The sequence below is a fragment of the Apteryx mantelli genome, chromosome Z, assembly GCF_036417845.1.
Source record: "Apteryx mantelli isolate bAptMan1 chromosome Z, bAptMan1.hap1, whole genome shotgun sequence".
NCBI lineage: Eukaryota > Metazoa > Chordata > Aves > Apterygiformes > Apterygidae > Apteryx > Apteryx mantelli.
Genome location: NC_090020.1, coordinates 36,923,675 through 36,947,450, shown reverse-complemented (window position 1 = coordinate 36,947,450; position 23,776 = coordinate 36,923,675). Strand labels below are relative to the sequence as shown.

The following is a 23,776-nucleotide window of genomic DNA, read 5'->3' as shown; positions in this document are numbered from 1 at the left end:
TAAACAAGATTCCGGTGATTTATGTTGCTGAATGATAAGCAAAGCTGTGATGATACAATAATACTTTAGGAAATGTGTTATACTAGGGGAAACAAGATGAGGAAAACTATAAAGAAATTAATTTTTTTCCTCTTGCAAAGACTTATTGTTCATGTTGTTTTTGAGGTTGCAAAGAAGGATTTATGGTATTGTTAACATACGTATTTTGGGTATAATTATTTACTGGACTAAATTTTTCCATGAGTGGTTTCTGCTTAACCATGAATGTTCCTTTAAAAGATTGGGTGAAAATCTGATAGCAAAATATGGCCGTGTTTGATGAGGGCTGCAGCTTTGTCCAGGGAAAGTTGTTAGTGAACATTAGTTGATATTCTAGGACTGGGAGGTAGTGCTGGGGAGGCAAATTACTTTAGATTTATTGGATTAATAGTATGCTGGGAATATACTGATCCTTGTGTTAATGCCCAGATGCATACGTATAGACCTGCTCTAGCAAACATCTGTGAACCTAAATAGCTGTTTTACTTGAATAGTGCATCAACCTTTGGTACAGCTCATTGATGAGCCAGATTGAGGAACTGATCCTTAAAGACAATTAGCTTTCCAAGTCAGTTTGCTGCACGTTGGTATAATGTTACTGCTGTGCAGAAGGTGCACGGTAGTAATGCAGGACTGCTTCTTTCAGCTGTGTCAGTTTAATGTGACAGAATGTCAATGATGGAGATGCGTGACACATGCAGTATATTAGATAAAAACTTCCCAAAGCTGTTTTGCAAGCTTTACAGTTGCTTGGTCGAAGCAACATATACTTAATCTTCAAAGTGAACAGGTTTAAATTTCTTTTTCATGTTTTTTCAGTGAAGTTCAGGCTCTTCAGTGTTTTTCTTAAATTGTTGCAAGTAACTTTTACTTAAACTTTGTGTTTACTTGGCACACATTCACCAAATGTACCCATTAAAGTATTGTCAGCAAGTAGATTCTGAGCAGCTGTGTGCAGACATTTGACATTTGAGCAGCACTGTTTAGTTTTGATTGTTTATGAAAACTGCATGATGCCAATTTCCACATGGGAAAAACTTGGTACTATTGTTTTTGAGAAATAGTGTAGGATCTCAATATTCGACAACATATATGGCAATGGGCAGATGTAAGGTTTTGCATTCAGGCATAGCTTTGAGACTTCTCAATGCTTTGAATGATTAATTGAGGCTTTTGAGTTTGTAATATTGAATTGTATAATTGCTGAAACAAGGTTGGTGTTGGAATACAGAATATAGATATGATATTTATATTTAAAGAGGTAATAACTGTTTTTCTCTTTTCTTTAAATTTTAAATGTTTCTCTAAACCCTAATTTTTGTAGGGCAAAAATACTTTCCATTCTTTCCTTTGTATATATTGTGCTCTCATTGTTCTTTTGTTCATATTGCATGTTTCCACACTTCTTGTATTTTCTGATTACTTGAGTTACTCAAACTTACGGATTAAACAGAACTGGAAATTTGAGATTTGAGAATACTACTCACAGCTAGTATATCTATTTTAGAATCGCTATTCAGTACAAGATTTTTATTGCATGTTTGCTTTATGATAAAAACATTGTTTTAAAATTCATTTTTATCATTGAAGTAGCAAGCAAATTTCCTTCTTTTTATTCACAGTATTCCTTCTTTCAGATAGACATCACTTTTCAAGGAGAAGTTTTATTCATCTCTTCAAGAGTCAACTTTGTATGAAATAAGTTTTCAACAAGAATGGCAAAACTAAATATCTCAGGAAGAATTTTAAGGATTCTTTATTAAGCTACAGGAATATGGCTTTTGCTGAGATTGGCAGTATATTTATGCCTTGACACTGAACTTTTATATCAATTGGCAGTTAAAGGGGAAAAAGTGGGAAAAGGGAATCTTGAAAATGCTTTTTGCCTTCTGCTGTTGAAAAACAAAGCTCAGCTACTGTTTGACTGTTTATGAAAGCAGTAACTCTTCACTTGTAACAATAGATCTCTAATCTTTTTTAGTCCTCCCACTCATAAAATCACCGTTAATGACAAGGAATGTATAAATTTTGCATCATTTAATTTCCTTGGACTTCTGGATAATGAAAAGGTTAAGGTGAGTGCTTCCTGTTACTGTGTATTTTATGATTCTTCTTTTAGTTTGTATGTTAACTCAAAATTAGGAATGAATTCAGAAAGCACAGACTTTGTCAAGGAACTTCTTGCTACTTCTAAATATCAAGGAAGATTATAATTTTGTAATTTTGTGCTATTTACATTACTTTTTTTCCTAAAATTTTATCTGATACACTCATTTGGAGTTGTTGATTATCACATTACATTAGTATATACTGTGGGTTTTCATTAGAACACAATGAATGATGCTTAAACCCTAGTCTAAAATAGCTGTAGTGTGAAATAAATTCACAGAATTCAGTACACTATTATACTTTCTGTGAAGCTGGTTATATTACAGTGCAAGAACTAGTACATGTACAGTGGCATAAAACTGCGTGAATTGTATAGAAGAGTTGGTGATCTGTTTTAGGAATAAATGTTTCGTGTAATTTTTTTCTATTACAGAATGCAGCCCAGGCATCTCTGAAGAAGTATGGTGTTGGCACTTGTGGACCTAGAGGATTCTATGGTACTTTTGGTCAGTAACTTTTTTTAATTTACCTTTAAAGATGTTCAGACTGGGGTAGTGAGTTGGACATACAGTCCTACCTATAGGCAGCAAATTATTTCCCTCACTCTGAAGAACAATTACCCTCTAACAGTTTTTTTTTTTTATTGTAATGGTAAGGATTGGCAGCATTTATAACACTGTTTTTTATCAATTTCTATGCCTTTTCTCACTCTGTCCTTTCAGTACTGTTCTTGGAGGAAAGTTACAAAGTTAAATATAGTCTGCTTTAGTTTTGACCACCACAGTAGAGAAAATGAGCATATTAGCATCTAATCAAGTATGATAAATTTGTGAGTGTAAGTTAGTAATATGTTTTTAAGTAGGCCACAAGAGGGCAGTCTGACCTTTGGGTTCTATGATAAAGCTTATTAGTTAAGTTTAATGCTGTTGTAAGAATGAAATTTTCCTTTATTTATGACCTTAGTGTTTTGATTAAGAGGTTTGTATGGTGTGAGAGGGTGTTACTGAGTTTTTTTCGCTCTTATTAAGAAGAATAAGCAACTTTTTAAATATCAGCCTCTGGAAATGCTTCTTCATAGATGTTAGTATTTTGAAATAGTGACCGGAAACCAAAGAGTAATAAATGAATAGCTGTACAGTTGTAGACTAAAAACATTGCTTTGTTTTCTTGTGAGCTTTCCTGATGCTTCCCGGAAGTGATGGAATTTGCAGCATGTTTGTACTCAAATGATTTCATAGAGCTAGGCTTGACCTGAATTCAGCCTAAGACTAACTTGGACTTTTTCAGTTAATCAGATTAGTCCTTTCCATGATCACTTAGTTGCTGCATCTATTTTGATTTCATAAATACTCTATATATCAGAACAAAATTTAGTCTTTGAACATCTGTCTTAAATATCGTTCATTAGTCTGGAGGTATAATTCTCTGTTAAAAAAGGTCATGGTAGCCTGTAGATTACTAGTGAGTTTTAAGAGGCTAGGTTCCCTTAGTTGATCTCAGTTCAGCAGTAGTCTGTGGGAATTCATTCAGACTCTTAAAAAAAAACCAAAACGAAAAACCCCCCCAAAAAACGGAAAAGCTCAAGAAAACTTGTGGACACATGCTCCCTGCTTTCTAAGTCCAGCCTGATTCTAAGCTTAGTGAAATCCTCCACTTTGGTGCTTCTTTTTAGTAACTATTTGAAATAGATTGTGATTGGAAGTTGATTATCTCTAGTAAATGAGAGATTCTTCAGATTGTTTCCTGCCCTCTTTAGTGGTCTACTTTTTGTATTTAATTTGGTTGCTGTTCATTGGCTTCTGAATTCATTATGTAAATGCCTCATTTCACAAAGCAGGGGGTACAATCTGTGATATTGCTGCATGACATTACTAGACAAGAAACAGTGTTACTGACCATTTTCAGAGATCGTCTTTTACAAATAAAGTAATTGAGAATTGGTTTCAAATTTGGGACAAACACCCACTACTCTGGTTAGATCCCAAACTGGCTTCCTGTTTCTCCTTGTCATTAAATGCTAAAATATTGCAGGATTATTAATCTTGGATATGAAATGCTTATTATGTCCATGATGTTGGACTGGTCAGAAGCTTTCTATGCACTGTGACTTCAGTAAATGAGTTATGTTGTGTCTAGAACTACATAGTTCTACTCTTGCTTCCAATATGGGATTTAACTGATGATTGTCAATAGTTCTTGCTCAGAATTAGTCCCTCTTAGGGGCTGATGTCTCATAGCAATATTAGCATTCTCTTCTTTTTGGGAAGGTAGATACTGTGTTCTAATTTATTCTGAGTGGAGACTTGATTCTTTGTATCTTTGCCTGTTTGAAGAGTTTTCTTAGATTTAATGGGACCCTATTAAGAAATTTTTGCTTTTTACTCTGCTGTATCCCTGAAAGCTGCACTGTGTGCCTTTATCCCATGCTAATCTTGAAATGTCAGTATATTCACGTATGACTCTGAATCTTTATGTTAATTTTCTCCATAATGAGAAGGTGAAGGTTGGTTGGTTTGTTTGTTTGTTTGTTTGTTTTTTAGGTTTTTGTAGGTTGCCTAGCAGCCATCATTTCAGTACTCTTCTGAACTGTGAAGATAAGGGTGGGCTAGCAGAAAAGATTTATAAAAGGAGATGTGGGCTTTGGTCTCAGTAGTTCTACTCATGACTTGGATGCTAGCGCATGCTAAACTCTAAACTGGCATTTCTCTGCAATTGTTGACATTACTAGCTATATTAAGGTTTCATAAGTGTGCAGAAAGATGTTTCAACCATATCTTCCTCTGTGCAAATATACTGTAGTTAGTGATTGCAGCTCTCCCTTCAGGTAGGCTAATGCAGCTGATGTAACCGGACTGAAATAACTAAAACAAATTATTGCATTGAAGAATAGGTGAGTTAGGTGGTATGCTGTTTTTATTATGATGGAATAGTAGCAAAGCCTCAACTAGTGTTGCCTTAGGCATTTCAAATTCACAAGTTAAACAAAGCATCCATTCTCTTACGTGATGTTGTATCAGCTTTGTTTATGCTATATTTCACTCTTACCTACAGTGCTTGCCTTCAGTAGACTTAAATATTCTCATTCTTGACAAAATTTACCAGGCTTGTATGGTTTCTTTTTTTCTCTTTAATAGAATCTGATTATATTCACTTGCTGGTTGTTGCTTGCAATATTTCTTTTACTCACTATTTTCATCTAGCCCCTGTGCAGTACAGTGTTTGTTGTTGAGCAAAAGCTCAGTGAGAAGCATGCAAGTTTTCATTTTTAACTGGGTGATGATCTCTTCATCTTTTCAGATCAAGTATATAAGTTGAAGGGTGTAGGTTGTCTTTTACTCTCAAACGAAACTTTTTTTCCCATTAGGCATCAATAACTGGGCGCTCAAAGTAATAGTTTAGTCCTTGTTCCCCCTAATTTTTTATTCTCAGCTGACAAGGCTTCAAAAAGGAGCGTTTTTGGATGAATGTCATTTATATTATACGTTTTATAAGCCATGTGGCCAGCCTCCTTTTCTGGTGCTTGCTGCCAGAAAAAAAGATCCTTCTTGGGCTTTTTGTTTAATAATTGAATCAAAGTTCATACTTCTTAAAGCCTGGCTGGAGATTCAGTTTCAGTTCATAGATGCCTGAAGTTCATGTAGAAATGAAGAAAAAGATACAAAGATGCTGAAGAAAGACTTAAAGTCTCTGTCAGAATGATCAGTATCTTTCCTTTTCAATACTTTGGAGAAGAAGGGCTATTCTAGGTTTCTCTGAATGTATTTAGTGTATCTACTACAGCTGGATCAAAGTGATAGGTAGAAAAAAAAAACTTTAAAAGAAGAATAAGTGATTAAACTTTTTTGCTTTCAGTTAAAACAAAACCAGAGAAAAAACAAATAAAAATTCCTCTTCCACTTTTGATGCTCAGGTATATATAAGGAAAAGATAGTTCAAGACTTACAGTTTATAGACTAAAGATAAAATTGCTTTTGACTGTGATTGGGAGGCTGTTGTTTGAAGACATACCCTTTGCTATTTATTGTATAAATATACAAACCAGGTGAATATGCAGTTTTGGGGAAGTAATATGCTATTTGTGTCTCATATGGCAAAGTTAGGATTTTTACAAAGCCCTTTCTTGCTACACCCTTATTGGCTAGAAATATCAGCACGGGAGTAACCATGCCTCATAGGCTATTGAAGAATCTGTAAGTTCAGTTGGTGTTTGGTCATTTGGACTTAGTTTCAATGAACTTTGGATAATTGCAAAAAGATAACCTTTGGCTAGAGGTGATCTCACAAGTCTCACTTGATCTATTGTAAGGACCTCTATTTTCCCTTAAATCCAGTGTCGTTTCCAGTTGATAAAAGGTGTAATTCCCTAACTACCATATTTGCTAGCAGAAGCACCTAGTGGCAAGACAGTTAAACAATTAAAATAAGTTTGGCTGATATAGGTTGTCTTGCTTAGGCAAAATACCTAAGCCTGTGGTCACCTTTCTGCTTCTGGCAGCTTCTGAAGTCACTCCACCCAACTGCATGATATTGCACTTCTTAATCTTTTGATTTAGTGTTGTTTTGTTTCTAACCTGGATCATTTTAACTGAATTGATTTGGGAAATGTATGTATAATTTTGTCAATTGATCTTAAGGGTGAGTAATCACTGACATGGAGATGGTGACCTCTTCAGTTGGCTGAATTGCATTCAGGACATGGAATGTGATTGCAGCCTGACAAGAGCAGTTTTTAATTATAGTGATAGCCATGCTAGATGCAGTGGAAGCATCAGCTTAGAAAAACTGATGATCTGCCAACAGGACCTCATTAACTGCTATAAATTACATTGCTGTTTATTGTCTGACTGTAGTGACTACGCTCCCTAGTCACAGACCAGGAAGCCTGCCTCGTTTACTTGTGGTCTAATCACAAATAGATTTTAATTATCAATATGAGAGCACCACATTACTTAAATATTTTCAAATCTATCAGAGCTTCTGATTAATAGCGGGTTATTTGTCAATTTAAATAAGATTGGATTGATTGCAGCTGTTTTTTGGTAGGTTATTTGTTGTAATGCTGTTACAACAAATAAACAATCATTAGATGGTTGTTAAAGCAACCATAGTTAGTCTTTCTGATATGAAAGCAATTAAACTAAGTTTGTTTTAATTTTTCTCTCAAGTAGATGTGCACTTAGAGTTAGAAGAACGACTCGCAAAATTCATGAGGACAGAGGAAGCTATTATATACTCATATGGATTTGCAACAATTGCCAGTGCTATTCCTGCATATTCAAAAAGAGGAGACATTGTGTTTGTGTAAGTACTGTTTTCTCCTTGGAAAGTTGCAAATTTGAGCCCTCCTTTAAATTTAGTTTTGATTACTGTAAGTCATATTAATTTAACCATTTAGAAAATGCTGTTTATATAACAAAATACTCAAAAAGCTCAAATGTTGTCTTCTTCTTCTTCTTCTTCTTTTTTTTTTTTTTTTTGCCAAATACTCCAAATACAAACAAGTTACTGCTTTTTCAAGGAAAAGCAGATTTGGGTGCTCAGCTGAAAAACAAGATGTGTGTATACAGGGTTGTGTGGACGTCTGATATTAGTTTTCTTCTTAAGAAAATGTATAGTCATATGTGCTTTTCTCTTATTTACTGCTGGCTTTTCACCTTTCTTGCAAGCCAGTTGTACCCCTCATGCATTTTTGCAATGGATTAGTTGGATAAAGATCACTATGGATTAACATAACATAAGAACAGCTATACTGGGTCAAACTAAGGATTCAGCAAGCCCAGTGTCTGGTCCCCAACAGTAGCCAGTGGCAATTTGTCTAGGGAAGAGTAAAATACCAGGAGAAACAGAGTGTAAAAACACTCAAAAAATTCTGAGCCAAAGGGAAGGTTTAGGCTTTAATAGTCCTTCATGGATTTTTCTTAATTTTTCCTATTGTTTTTGAACCAGTATAAATCTTTAATATCTAGAGTGCTCCTGTGACATGTAATTTCACAGTTTAACTGAGCATTGTATGAATAAATATCTTAGTGTTGAATGTAACATCTGCTAGTTTCAGTTGATGCATTTGATTTTTATAAAAAGAGACAGTGAACAGTTATTGCTTGCCCATCTTCTACATACCACTGATACTTTTGTAGTTGTCTATCATAAACCATTTTCGGTTATCTCTTTTCTAAGTGTAAGGTTCCTAGCCTAATAGACTTCTTGTATAGAAGTTCTTTCATAACTCCGATCATCTTTTTTGGTTATCTTTGAACACTTTCAGTTTTTTTGAGATGAATGACCAGAATTGCACACAATATTCAAGATGCAGGTGCATCCTGGATTTAGCTGTCTTATATTGTTTCAGCTTCTCACTGGCAAAAAGATCTTCTTCCTTTGTTTAAAAAGCAACTTGGTTGAAGTTACTGCATTTAGCATGTGCAAAAGCTTTGATTTAGTTGCAGCTGTGAGATTGCCATCCCCTCCTATAGGGATTTGCTTTTCCAAAACTTAAAATGGCAGATTATTCTTTAAACTCAGCTAATAATTCCCCAAGAGTCTTAAAAATCAGGTTTTGAATACTCTGAAGACCACTGTAAATGTTTAGAGGCACATCCTTGTGCTTTTCTGCTAACACCCAGAGAAAGACCCAGGAAAGAGAGCTTTTGGGATGATTACTAGGGAATTGTACCCAGTCCATGGAATGTTGCACTCAAATGAATAGCTGTCACATACAAACAAAAGGACCAGTGCACACTTCAAGGAAACCTGTAGGCTTGCTTTCAGTGCAATATTTCAGTGTTATAGGGTATGGGAAAGTTGAGAAGCTTTGGAAATATGTTTCAAAACGTAAGTAAAATTTATGATGCTTTAATAGATCTGGTTTTAACTACACCTGAGTACAGATACCAACTCAAAAGCAGAACAGTCCTAAAAAGATCATTGGCTGGCTTTCTTCTCTGAGTAAATGCTAAACCAAGTGCAAATTTAAAGGGCTTGATGTATTTACAGAGATGAAGCTGCCTGCTTTGCTATTCAGAAGGGATTACAGGCATCTCGTAGTAACATCAAATTATTTAAACATAATGATATGGTTGACCTTGAACGACTGTTGAAAGAACAGGAGTCTGAAGATCAAAAGGTACAGTTCCTTTGATGAAATATTCATACTCTTTTGTGCCCGGTCACCTTTTTTTTTTTTTTTTTTTTTTTTTCTTACTGGGTTCTCTAATTGAATGGACACAGTGCTTATAGACAGTTATTTCATTTTCATAAATCTCTTGAACAGTTGATGTTGCTTATATAATTATGATCATTTTTTGCATTTGTGAATGTAACCACTGGAAGTGAGCTCACAGGATTTGGTGGCAGGGGATATCACTGTGGGCAAATGACTGAAGTATGGAATTTCTTTGGTACTCTTGCATGGTTTTTGTCCTTTAGATGTTTGTTTAACCGCGTTTACCTAAAAACAATTGTACCTAACAAATTAATTATCAATTTGAACACCACATAGTAAAATCAACACAGAAGCAGTGATGCTAGTCCTAAGTTTGATTTATAGATGGAATGTGATTCTTTTTTTTTCTTTCTTTTACTTCTCAGTCAATTATCTATCTTATACTGAACTCTTAAGATGTTCTCTCTCTTTAAAAACTGTATTTGGGGTCAGCTGGATGACTTCATGCCCTGACGGGAATACAGAGGGGTGCCCAAAAGCAGCTACTAAAATCAGCGTCAGCAAGTCCAGATAATTTGTGTGTATGAGTTTTAAAAGAATCTACTGAAGAACTGGCTCCATTATATTCCTCAGTCACAGAATGCTGGGGAAGCTGCAGACAACTGGAAGAAAGCTGATATCGTGCTAACACTTAGAAAAAGTAAACTAGATAAAGTGGATAATTGTAAGCCAATCAGTTTAACATCAGTCTGAATCAATAATGGATCTGATTAACAGCAAATTTAAAGGAGTTAGTCTACATACATTTATGGAAAAAGCATCTCGTCAAATAATCTTTACATGAGATTTAAGATCTAGTTGACGGAGTAGTTGATGTAATTTGTTTGTGTAACGCATTTGGTCTGTTGGAGCAGAGTGTTTTGACTAAGTTACATGATTAAAGTTTTTTAATGTAACTAGCTGAATGTGAACATAAAGTTGGCAGCCAGCAAGCTTAATGTAGTCCGTATGTGTATAATCATAATCAAGACATCCTGAGTAGGAAGGGGTAGGTCTTACCACTAGAACTAGGGCAGCTTGTAAAGTGGACTGTGCCTAGTTTTGGTACCTACCGCTCAGGAAGGACAAAGGTTCTCTAAATCTTTTTCCAAGAACTAAAAAAAGTTGATGAAGCTTAAATCCTACTGGTATTTTCTGATCTAGGGTATTATAGTAAGTAACAAGGGAACCATAATTTGAACATTGTTTCATTTTATATAAAAGGCTTAGCACAATCAAATGATAAGAAATTAAAACTGGGCAATGCTGAAGAAAGTAAGTGGTGAATATTAAGACTGAGGGTAGTGTAACCCATGGAACAACTTGTGGTTTTTCGATTGCTAACAGTTTTTGAACTAGAATGTTGTTTTAGAACAGCAAAAGTCAAATCATACAGTCATAGTTTAAGCAGAAACCAGTGCAAGATATTCTTAGGGCCTTTTTTGTCCAGAGACCAGACTGTGACTTGAAAGTTATGAATACTTTTGGATCATGTCTTATGAAGACAACTGCTTCCAAGAGGCTTGTGCTGCATTGAGAATCCAGTCACATAAACCAGTTGTTGAAAAGCCTTCTAAATGCTCTGACTAATGAGGGAACATAACTGTTCTGAATATAATAGAGACCCAGATTTGCAGTATTTGTTCATTTGTTCAAATGAATTGGTTATGGTTTGTTACAAAACAAGGAATCTTAAATTTTGTGTTACAGTTAAAAGCTTTAAAACTATTAGAAAAATAAAGAAAAATAGTCCAATGACACATTTCAACTTCTATTACAAATGATAAATACTAAATTTAGATTAAAGTAAAAACTTACTTTAAGAGGAGACATTATCTTCCTTCCCTTCCCATTACCTGCCTCCCAAAAAACTATCAGAGCTTAGTAACTATAGTAGAGTTAGTAACTATTGATACGAACTGAAACCATATCTTTCTCTGAAGAATCCTCGCAAGGCCCGTGTAACGCGAAGGTTTATTGTAGTGGAAGGATTGTATATGAATACAGGAGATGTCTGCCCTCTTCCAGAATTGGTAAGTGGTTTCAGTTTGCTTTTTAAACTCTGTATATGAACACACATGATAATAAAACAGTAATATTGTGCAATTAAGCCTAGAAAGAAAAGCTTTGCTTGTAATTTTTAATCTATCTCCTTCTTTCCTCAAATATTCATGCAGTGGGGATCCCAAACTGACATTTTATTGAAATTCCTGATCAGTAAGTAATAACAGATTGGGAAATAAACATCCAGTTAGTCTTAGTTTTCAACCTGTAAAATCTATTGTATTTTCAAAAGCTGTATGTTACTAAATTGTTAAACTAAAATTATATCTTAAAAAATTGAATTTCAAAGAAACCTCCATATTTCTGTAATAAACAGTGGCTCCAAGGAACACATGTTTATTATTCAACATAAATTGGCTTGTTATGCAGACTGTAGGTAAAGAAAGAAATGCTGTGAAAACATATTATCTTGGAAGTGTTTGATAACCTATCAAGAAAAAACAGAGTTTATTTTTTGTACATGACCGTTGGCATTTATGAAATTTACTCTATCTTTAGCATTAAACAGTGATAATAGTTTGAAAGCTTTTTCGATGTCTTAATGACAGAACTCAGCTCTGGAGCGGACATTTTTGCAATATTCAGGATACTGTAGTTGTCTGTATTTACCTTGTCTCCTCCACCCATTTTGTTGCCAAATTCTGATGGGCTTGTCTTGTGTTTTGTATTATTTTCATTATTTTAGATAAAACTGAAGTATAAATACAAAGTTAGAATTTTTTTGGAGGAGAGTCTTTCCTTTGGAGTCCTTGGGGAACATGGACGAGGAATTACTGAACACTTTGGCATAAATGTAAGTGCCATTTTCTTGCATTTTTTGTTGTAAACGAGACCTGTGGAGAGGCAAATTCTGCTACTCATTTCTTGTGGCATTAACAATATTTGCTAGTGTATGATAGAATCCTTAACATACTTTTCCCTCTGTGCACTTATCAGCAATAAAGAGTCCAGGGCTTGGCACTATTTTCTTTCACCTGCTTAGCTGAATTTTTTTTTTTTTTTTTTTTTTTTTTTTTTTTTAGAATATATATCTTTAGTGAGGAAGATAAACAGAGGAATTCTTACGGTGCACAATTTTATACTATTTTTTTTTTTGATGCTCCGTGAAATGACGATTATAATATTCTCCAGCTCCATATGCCCCAAAAGCAGTATGCTTGCACAGAAATATTTGGGAGTTAGGGGTAAGTCAGAAAAGTCTTCTCGGTGGCCACTTCCCAGTGTCCGCTCTGGTCTATTGCCTTTGACTCCAGGGGAAAAAATTGGGAGAAAGCTTTTGTTAGTCCTTTCAAAGGTGTTGTCCTACTCCTTTAGTGGCAGATTCAGCCAAAATATTTTCCCAACACAGCAAGTCTTTCTTTTATAGTTTTCCTTCTGGTGAGGAGTATTGACATGCAATGATCTATATATTTTGGAATCCTTGCAGTTCTTTGCTACTGCAACCACCTGAGCTGGGGAAGGAAGAAATGCTCTTTTGGCAGCCAGTGTCTCCTCAGTGTGGAGCATCTTTTACTGCCTCCTGTTTGTGTTCTTTACATTGCAATGCCTGAAAGAGAATGATCTTGTGTAAATTATATACAGATCCATAAATCTTAATTTCTAAAGTCCCTTTTGTATAGTTTGAAATTATTTCCATTGCAGCTTCATTTGAATATGCAGTTTCATTCTGGACATTCTCTAGTGCTTATAATAATACAAAATAAGACACCTTTGGATGTATTTTGTAACTAGTCTTGATTTAATCAAAGGCACTTCTTGATAACTTAGTTGTTAATTTAAATGGCAGATAGATGATATAGATCTTATCAGCGCAAACATGGAAAATTCGCTGGCTTCTATTGGAGGATTTTGCTGTGGAAGATCTTTTGTTATTGATCATCAGGTAAGCCAAGTCTTATTTTTATATGGCATGGCAGGATTAGTTATTGAGAAGTAAAAGTTGTTTATTGACTTACAAGCTGTGTTATGATATAAATTATTACACAACATTTGATTCTGTATAGAAACTTTCTTGTTCTACAGAACATTATAGATGGATAGGAGACCTACTTTTAAATTTAAGCAAATTTACTTGTAAAACATTTTCTCTATTGTTATAAACAAAAAAGTGGATTTTTCTTTTTCCCCCCCACAGCGATTGTCTGGTCAGGGCTACTGCTTTTCTGCATCCCTACCTCCTTTGTTAGCTGCTGCTGCTATTGAGGCTCTGAATATTATGGAAGATAATCCAGGTACTTAATTCAGGAAAATCCTATTCTTCAGTCTTTCTTCACCCCAAACTAACAAATCATATTTTTCCCTACTGTGATTGCTTATCCTTTTTTGTTTATATGTTCTCTCTCTTCCTTTTCAGCTAATCGGTTTTGCACTCATAATTATTTTTTTTTATAATTTCCCATCCTGCTTTTCTTTTTAACAACTTCTTTTGCCTCATCCTTCTGGATAAAAATGTTGCTTGAGGCTAAAAGGGACAGAGATGGTAACTGTTGAGCTCCAGATAAGAAGTTATTGTTCTACTTTACAGACTTATTGTCTGCTCCTTCCTTGAAAATAAATGTATTTGGGACAAATGGAGGAATGGAAGGTTAAATACAAAAGAGTGGGGAAATATTTCCTCAGAATTGAAGAACTCTTCCATTTCCACTTTCACTCTATTGTTGTTGTTCTCCAAGTGAGCATCCAAGCAAGGATCTCAGGCAGGATTGTGGCATAATCACTTGAAGTTTTGACAGGACTAGCTATAGGACATTTGGATGAAGTTGGAAAGCCCTTGTTCCTAGAAGCTAAGAATGCATTTTTGGGGCAAGCATTATAAGAGGAGGACAAAACTGGCCAAATTGTGTTTAGTTATTTGGGTTTTTTTTCCTTCTTCATTACCATCAATAGGCTGAAGGAGATCTGCAGAGAGTTGTAGTATTTAATTTGTCACAAATAAAAAAAAAGCAATAAAAGTCCAAGCAGGAGGGTCCTGTGTAGTCCCTGCCTGGTCCTCAAAAGCTAAACAAAATCAGCAAAAAGTTGAGAGTAGGTTTTGGAATTGTTAGCTATGGTGAAGGGTTAACCTTTGCTTAGGGAAAGAACCAAGGTTTGTAGATCCAGGAGTCAAAATTTCCTGCTTAAGAGTCAGCTATGAGTGGGTGAGAGGATCAAAGGGCAGGAGTCTGCTTGGCTGTAGGTATTTTATACATATAAATAAATTGGATCTGTCATTTCAGTCCCCTTACTAAGTGTTTGCGTCATCCTTTACACATGATGATGAACTAGTGCGGATCTTAAAAAACCTGCCATTTCATGACAGAAATGGGAATGAGGAATATTATGAACAGTTGTGAAGAGACTTACTGCTTTAATATATTAATTTTCTTTCCAGATTTTTTTTTTAATCTTAGATTTACAGAAATGTAAAGCAGAAACAAGGTCTGAGAGTTTTTTGTTTGTTTTTTTTGTCTAGACATTTTTCAGACTCTCCAGGGAAAATGCAAGCGAATTCACAGAGCTTTACAAGGGTAAGCTGTTTGTTTGTTGTTGAGGATGTTTTGGGGGGGTTTTGTTTTGTTTTGTTGTGGGTTTCTTGTGCTATTGTCAATCTGTCCATTCCTTTATAAGGCCAACTTTAGGGAACTCTCCTTGCCCCAGAGTGTTTCCAATTCTACTGATGCTTAGACCGGAATTTTTAGACAAGTTTTCTAAATCCCTTTGCAGGTATTGAAATGAGATTACACCTTGTTTCTAGTGGGGATGTTTACAAGCTCTTAGGTATTTAAGTCTTTAAGAGAGTGCAATGAGGTTTTGATGGTGCAAAGTATTGATAATCATGGTGAAAGAAATGTGTAAGTAAAAGCATTTCATTTGATGATAGTTATGGGCGTAGCTTAGCTGATATTCTTTCAAATGGAAAAAAGCACGTTGCAATCAACTTAAATACAATATTGTTTTTACATAGGAGATTTGGATATTAAATAGTAATAGAAGTATTGATTATTCTGAAGGCAAAGAGCAAACTGCTCAAGTTTATCTGAAAAATAAGAATTTTGTTTAAAAATTTCCTAACAGTAATCTGTTTTAAAAGATGGCTGTACTGAGTAATTGTATTTTTTCTGACAGTTTTTGATATTAAAAACTATAGAAGTTTCTCTGACTATTCAAGTACTATCTAATTTGCAGATTAGATACATAAAAAGTCTTTATTTTAGACTTCGTTTTCTTCAACAGCTTCCTGTTACATATTACAGAAATGCGTAAAAACTAAACACACACACACACACACACTCACACTCTAAATCAATAATGCATTATTAATAGTACTTTTTTTTTAATGCATTGGTCAATTACTCAGTATAAGTTACTTTTTATTTCAAATAAACATCTGTGCCTTGACAGCAGTTTACTGTTTAGCCCAATTTTTATGTTAGAATTTTTCTGATAGTCTTTAACAACATTCAATTTCTTTGGAAGAATTCTGCCATCAAATAATCCTAGTCTCCTTTGATTGTGTTTTGTTTAAATAGTGGTTTGAAAACACGTAGGCTTTCAGGTTAGAAACATACAGATGCTCCTAAATTTGAAATATTTTACAGTCAATTAAAAATTTTTAGTGTTTCTTCTTTTTTAATAATAGCATCTTATGACTGAGGTAAAAGGGAGAATAATTGTAATATTCTTCTGTACTTGTCATTTTTAGGTGGTAATTATAAATACATTTGAAATACAGGAACAAACCATGTGTAAGGAGAAATGATCAACCTTTTATTCATTAATATCTGCTACGTAACAGTACTGGATAACACATGGCTAACACTTGATTATCCTGTGACTGATACTATTTTTTTCCCTTAAATTCTTTCAGTGATGAGTATAGTCACAAATTAACAAGCGGACAAAATGCCTGTCCTGTAACAGAATTTTTCTATTTCTGCCTTATGGAAAGTAGTGTGTTAATACAGAGGTCAAATTGCATAAATTGCAAAGGGAGTTACTTCTTGGTCATGCTAGAAGAAAACCTGTAGGATTTGATAATACCAGACTATTGGGCAGCTGTGTAGCAGGTAAATTATCTCAGCAGGTGTGTAAAGCAATATTGGAGGGAAGATTTGAACTAATATTTGCATAATCCTGTGTGGTGTGGGGTTTTGTTTGATTTTATTTAGTAACCATGCTGGAAAATAGGTGCAACTGTTGAAACAGAAAGCAAAGTTTTTAGAATATGTTTTGGGTTTTTTTTTAATGCTATTACATTAAATACACTCTTCTCCCTCACCTAATCCCAGCTACTGTTTGACTCCAATTTTCTGTTGTGCTCTCCCTTTGATAGAATGGAACTGTCAGGTTAAAAGGGAGCATAAAAGGAGAATAGAACTGTGCACAAAGAAAGTGAGAAAGAATGCACAGCTTTTCTTTTTTTCTCATAATAGAACAAATGGGAGGAACAAATTAAAAATAAAGGAAGCCCTTCTTTTAGCCACAGTGTAACAAACCTGTAGAATTTAGGAATTAGTATGTAAGGATATGTGCATAATTAACACCCTGCCCCCCCCCCCCAATCTTTATATGGGCAATGGGAAAAAAAAACAATAGTGTTGTAAGCTAAAAGAATGACTGGTGTTGCTTCCCATATCAGCTACAAGCCAACTGCTGGTTTATGGAAGAAAAGAATTCTTCTCAACCCTCATAGAATTACTTTCTTACTGTCTGCTGCAGCCTATATAGCATAAGACAATGCAGTGAGTGGTGGGATGCTCAGCTAACGCAAGTCAGGAATATTTCTAGCTTTCTAAATAATCTTAAGCAATGTGGCTGCCTGTCCTGTACTTAGAAATCTGTAGGGTCTTGGTAAATAGAAATGAAGAAGATCTGGTGCAGGGGGACAGGATGGAATGGGACAGGATTTTGTGCTTGCTTAAAAAGCTTGAAAGTAATAAGTAGTATTCCTTAAATAGTTTGTTACTCATTCCATATCCTAGACTTGGTTGAGAATTTTTGAATAAAATTCTCAGAATTTTGCAGAATTCCCTAAGGCTAAGAGTCTCACCCTGTCACTCAGTTTTGCAGCTCAGCCTCCGAACTGAGGCGTGGAGAGCTCTGAGGTACACCCTTCCAGGGAGCTCCCTGAAATTACATTTATACTAGTAAATTAAGGCCAGGAAACATTCCTGGGCACTGCAACTCGATTGTCTATACTGTTACATTGTTCGAATGGTCTGTGGCGTGGCCAGGCCAAGTAGCACTCTTTGAAACAATTCCTGCATGCTGTTCAGAAGTTAGCATGAGCCAGGAACCGTTCCCAATAGACAGTTTGGATGTGGCCACCCTGACTTGAAGCCTCGCATTTTAAAAGTATGGATGTGGGTCATTCTGTACCCATTGACCTCGGAGCCAGAGAACAGTCCAAAGCACGTTTAACTTACTAATACAGAAGTAGCCTTAAAAGGAGCCTTGGAGTTCAGGAGCCCAGTTTTGTTCCTTTGTTACTTCAAAAACGGATCTTTCAGACATCTTTTGTTTTTGCATGAAACTTGTAAATTTTTGTTTCAGAATGAAATCTTTCTTTTTCCAGTGTTTCAAGGGAATTCTGATTTCAGGAAACTTATAGTGTGCATGCATTGGATTTTAAAATATCTATTTGATTTTAATTTGGCAAAGATTCAGGAAAACACAGTTAATGCTCTGCGTGAATGTTAAAATACTGTCATCAAAAAACCTTATGTTAAACTCTGCTGTTTCTTCAAATAGTTGAATAGGAAGAATTACGTAGTTCTGTTTACTACAGCTGTGACTGATAAAAGAAGCTTTTAGATTAAACTTAAGTTTGAAACTTGTAAGCAGCCTCTATGAGTAGCTAATACAAAGCATGTTCTTTGGGCAAAGACTCAAAGTTTGAAAGGAAGTGATACAAAGCTTGCTTCCTACCCATCTTTTCTTGTTTCCTCTTTTTTTTTTGGGGGGGGGCAGGGGGTGGGAGGGGAGGTGCTAGTTATGATTACCTGTTTTAGTGGAAGACTGCATGGTGTATAATTACGAGCTAATAGTGTGTCAACCTTAAACAAAACCTAATTGTAGTTAGTAACTTGTGGTCTTTGTAGTCTATCAAATGCGTATTTTGTTTTAAATCCATTTGCTAGAGAACAGTTTAAATTATGATAAAGCTTTGTGTGAATTTCACTCTCACCTCCCTTTTTAGAATTATGCCTCTTAAACATGAGGTCACTCTTAGAGAACATAACAAATAACTGATGCATTATACTGTGTATTCCATTTGTTTTTCTACTTTGTAGAGGACCTTGGACTGCTTTTCCTGGTTCTTTATGCTACCAAACTTTGCCTTCCCTGATTGCTAGATATGCACTGTTGTAGTGGGACACTTGCACCACATGTGCTTGTGCATTAAAGAAATTGCAATTTTGCAATTACGGATTTGATATCTTTTGTGTTCTGAGTGGGTTCTGAGCTTTGTAAAAACAGAAGACTTATTTTAAAATTAAAAGACTTATTTTAAAATAAGAGTGTAAATTTACATGTGTTTGTGTAATGCAAGCTCACCAAAGTCAGGAGATCAAAATTATGGTTGATGGTAGACATGTAGTGCATTTATGGGATCTGCTAAATTTTGGGCACAGACGTCTTGCTATGGTGTTGGATACAGGTTTTTAGAAGGGAATAATTCAGTCCTGTGTATCACAGAATCACAGAACAGTTGAGGTTGGAAGGGCCCTTTAAAGATCATCTAGTCCAAGCCCCCTGCTCAAGCAGGGTCACCTGGGGCACATTGCCCAGGACCCTGTCCACATGACTTTTGAATACCTCCAAGGATGGAGACTCCACAACTCTGGGCAGCCTGTTCCAGTGCTTAGTCACCCTCACAGTAAAAAAGTTTTTCCTTAGATTCTGACAAATTCCTATTTCAGTTTGTTCCCTTTGCCTCTTGTCCTGCCACTGGGCACCACTGAAAAGAGTCTGGCCCTGTCCTCTTTAAACCCTCCCGTTGGATATTTAAAGGCATTGGTAAGATCCCCCCATCAGTGTTCTCTTCTCCAGGCTGAACAGTCCCAGCTCTCTCGGCCTTTCCTCATAAGAGAGATGCTCCAGTCCCTTAATCATCTTAGCGGCCTTTGGCTGGACTTGCTCCAGTAGCTCCATGTCTCTCTTGTATTGGGTAGCCCAGAACTGGACGCAGTACTCCAGATGTGGCCTCACCAGGGCTGAGTAGAGGGAGAGGATCACCTCCCTTGACCTGCTGGCAGCACTCTTCCTGATGCACCCCAGGATGCCATTGGCCTTCTTGGCCACAAGGGCACATTGCTGGCTCATGATCAACTTCTTGTCCCCCAGGACCCCCAGGTCCTTCTCGGCAGAGCTGCTTTCCAGCAGGTCAACCCCCAGCCTGTACTGGTGCATGGGGTAAACAAGGTGTGGAGTGTAATGAGGCCATGTTTCAGGACTGTAGCAATCAAATTCTAAGAACCTGATTAACTGTTGTCTGCACATATGGACATGGGAGTTGTTCTGTCAGTGTAACTGGTTTTTGGAAGAGCTTTTGATTCAGTATTAGAAGATTTTCTAAAGATTTTCTATAGAAATAATTAAAAATCAGATGTATTGCCAAATATAGACCTTGTTTCTTCTTGTCACATAGGTAGGTAGAAGACTTATTATTACTGATTTTCCTATTGCAGATTCCAAAGACTTGAGTTAGCTAGCTGTATTTTTATCAGCAAATTGTAAGCCTGACATTAACAGTTCTCCTATATTTTTGAAAAGATCCTTTCAAAATCCTTTATTTTGAATTCTTGATTCCTTTCACAAAAGGAGGAGTTGGCTATTGTAATACAAAAACTTACTGTAACTAGATTTAGTAAATGCCTTAGGAAAGACAAGTTTTTGTGAAATATCCCTCTCTTGTCACTCCTTGCCTGGGGAGTGGAAGCATTTACTGTCTGGAACTTTAACACTTTGTTCAGGTAGTGTATATATTAAAAGTTTCTTATTTATTTTAGGATTTCTGGCTTAAAGCTAGTGGGAGAATCGTTTTCACCAGCATTGCACCTACAATTGGAAGAGAGCTGTGGATCTCGAGAAAATGATGTGAAGTTACTGAAAAGAGTTGTGGATTATGTAAGTGTCCCCATAGTGTTTAAAATACATTGTTGCCTTTTAATTTGAATAATGAACCAAGTGTATATGGGTAGAGTAGCTACCCTGTTTCTTGGGTAACTTGCTGGAATGTCTCACAAGAATGCCTGCCCTGAAACTCGGTTTCTTTGCTATCTGTAGGGCTGTATTAAACACCATCTTCTAACCATTTCTGGCTGAAGATGGTTGTAACACTCAATAAAAAATATATGCATCTGAACTTTGTACTTTAGAAAATGATTATTTCCTATTATGTATTTCAAAGCCCAAGTTAAATTTGCATTTAAAACAGTTGCTTAGAAAACTGATGGTGTTTGAAGGGATAGCCTGTATTCCTCCAACAAAGTTCTTTTGGTATATATGAACAATCTGAGATATAGTTTTCTGTAATTTTGCTTGTTTGAGTCCATGGACATGTGAAGAATCTCGTTATGTTTTGTACTTAGTATTTTTTCCATCTTTGGTACACACTGGTTCTCTTTTTCTCATGTGAAGGAGGTGGAGGTTGATGATGATTGTGCATATTTCAGGTGGCAGGTAAACAAGACTGCACTAGAGAAAGAATATAGTTGATTCTCCTTTAAAATATATTTAAATATGATTTAATATTCTAATTAAAGACTTTTTGCACAACCTTCAAAACCTCCATTTGGGAAAGAGCTAATGATTATCCTGACACCAAACTCTTAAAATTTTGTTGAATGTCTTCAGTGATCACAAGGATATGCCACCTGAAGTTCCCGGAATGATGACTGCTGTGTTTTCTTTATCTGTAGTGCATGAACAGTGGTATTGCATTAACTCAGGCCCGCTATCTGGAGAAAGAAGAAAAGTGTCTTCCCCCACCTAGGTTAGTAGAAAGGCAATTTATTATTGCCTTTTATTGGATATGACTCTCTATTTTTCTTTGTACAATGTTGAGGTTCTGTTAAGTAACCTAGATTGAATAGTGTGTTAGGTGGGAAAAGAACCCTGCTTTTTGAGTATATTTCCAGTGACTGTTATAGGGTGCTAATATGCTGAAATAACTATATCAAAATGACCTGAATCTTAGAGTTCAGCATGATACTGGCTTTGCCTGTTTACCAGGCATATTTCCATGAGCTGCAGATGTGCAGGTAAGATAGAGACCAGTTAAAATTATGTGTTTCCTGTGCATTTGGACAAAAGTAGTCTGACCATTTCTGTTTAGTCGTATATCTTGTTTCTGACTGAATTTACATTCATAATCCTTTTTCTGGAGGTAACAGTTTTAATGTGTGTTGAAATTAGTACAAGAAAAGCTTAAAACTGAGGCCAAGGAGTAATGGCTATTGTGACTGTTCTGGTTTTCTTTTTCTAGTATTCGAGTAGTGATAACAGTGGAACAAACAGAACAAGAACTGGACAAGGCTGCATCACTTATTAAGGAAGCTGCACAGTCTGTACTGAATTAGACTGCTGTTTTGGATACCTTTTTTCCTCAGATTATCAGGATATGTGTTTTACACCGTATAGTGTCTTGGCTTCCACTTCAGATATTCAAGTTTGTCCACCGATGGCACTGAAGCCTTACTGAGCAACAAGATTGTTCCAGAATGGTACAAATGCAGTGAGGGGAAGAATGCTGAATTTTGGAACTGGTAAATGACACAATGTATTTACAACTTCAAACTCTACCATTTAGTAGCATTCCTTAAAATGGAATATCGACGTCGCACACAAATTTTCATAAGTTTCATCTTAAAAAGCCTTAAATCTATTTCCTCACACCCTTGAATGTTTTCAAAAATATGTGTAAACATTTGTGGTTTTTTCTCCAAAACATTAATATAAAATGCATAATTTTCTCTGAATAGTCTCAGAATGTAGGAACTTCAAATAAATTTTAAGGAAAATTTTTTTTCAAAATGAAGATAGCTTGTTCCTAATACTGCCAGAAAGGGAAGAATAACATATTAAGAGGTATATTTCAGCTATATAAAGTTGTTTTGTTATTGAATCACAGTGGGAACTTCAATTCTTATTTGTTGACCATTTCTGGAAGGCAATTTTTCAGAATCCCTGGCCAGATTATTCTGTCATCTAAATGATAAATTCATATTAAACACTATTTGCTTACTGCATTTCATATGTAAATATATGCATGTTTGACATATTATGGGTGAGGTTTTTCTTATTATTAACTTAAACACCTAAACTTAAACCTCTAAATTGTGAAACTGGTGCAATTTCGTTATAGTATGTTCAGTCAGGGGACCTTCGCACCAGTCTTGAAGAGGAGGTATAAACCATATGAAGAATGAACCAAAGTTCTGAAACAGCCAATGAATATAAGCTTATTCAAACAACATTGAAGCACTAAAATACGTGTGCTAAGTTGTATCTCTAAACAGCTATACCTTAGAGGGGAACACTCACAGATAGATATTAAGATTTTGGGTGGTACAAATACTACTGAAAGGCAACTCAATATGTATGCCTAAAATCCTCACATCATTGGAAAATAATTATTTACAGGTTATGCTGTAAGGATTTTCGATAAGCACAGATGGACGGAAACATTACACCAATCAGAGAAAACTGGTAAGGGAGGATGGCAGTAAACTGTAACTTTTTTATAAAATAGAAACTATAACTATGTATTTCAGGATTTTTTTTTTTTTTTAAGAATGCCTATTTAAAAAAATTTGTATTCTGCCTGATCTGTATTCTGGGTTGTTTTATAATTATGTGCCTTTTTGGTTGCTGCTGCAAGGACTACAGTACTATTTTTGAGAAAGAACATTGTTTAAATAAAATGTTAAACTTGTTTAATTCAAATCTTCATGTATCATATGGTTGAATAATGCTACAAAGTCTAGCTATATTTTATTGAGTGTTCTGCATCAGGTGCCTGTAGTCTGTGTTGTTTCCTTCAGTTCATAGTAACCAAATTTGTGCTGGCTCTCCAAGCTTTGCAACTGTGTACATTCAGGTAAACCAGCTAAAGTTGTGTTTGGGCACTTTTGTGATTGTTGTTGCTGCTGTTGGAAATAGTGACTCTGAAATCACTCTGTGCAGTGTAAAGAAACCTTTACCCCAGTGTGAATGAGTATAGCTATTACATTGGCATTTATGAGTCTCTCTCCCTTAACTATAAGAGCCTGTGAGAAGCCAACAATTTAAAAGAGTAAAAACATGAGGAAGAAAGCTGATTTTCATTTTACAGGTTGGAACTGAAGCACAGAACAGTCAAGTTTCTCAAAGCTCTCAAAG

At 35.5% G+C, this 23,776-nt stretch overlaps 1 protein-coding gene across 3 annotated transcripts in view; it reads left to right on the top strand.

The window, feature by feature from the left end:
• The window catches only part of SPTLC1 (serine palmitoyltransferase long chain base subunit 1), a 35,738-nt gene extending 12,397 nt beyond the window's left edge, over positions 1-23,341 (top strand). Inside the window, exons 4-16 of one of the 3 annotated variants that reach the window (XR_010886861.1) lie at positions 2,021-2,114; positions 2,582-2,654; positions 7,317-7,449; positions 9,142-9,271; positions 11,293-11,382; positions 12,099-12,206; positions 13,200-13,295; positions 13,548-13,644; positions 14,865-14,919; positions 20,404-20,521; positions 21,316-21,389; positions 21,882-22,161; positions 23,039-23,341. Coding sequence is in view for 2 of the 3 variants with exons in the window: in XM_067315599.1 (XP_067171700.1) it covers positions 2,021-2,114; positions 2,582-2,654; positions 7,317-7,449; positions 9,142-9,271; positions 11,293-11,382; positions 12,099-12,206; positions 13,200-13,295; positions 13,548-13,644; positions 14,865-14,919; positions 20,404-20,521; positions 21,316-21,389; positions 21,882-21,975 (1,162 nt within the window). In the remaining variant the exon portion in view is untranslated. Of the gene's footprint in view, positions 1-2,020; positions 2,115-2,581; positions 2,655-7,316; positions 7,450-9,141; positions 9,272-11,292; positions 11,383-12,098; positions 12,207-13,199; positions 13,296-13,547; positions 13,645-14,864; positions 14,920-20,403; positions 20,522-21,250; positions 21,283-21,315; positions 21,390-21,881 lie in introns of those variants that run through there. The other 2 variants (XM_067315599.1, XM_067315600.1) reach the window with 2 other exon arrangements.
• Positions 23,342-23,776: the final 435 nt, after the last annotated feature.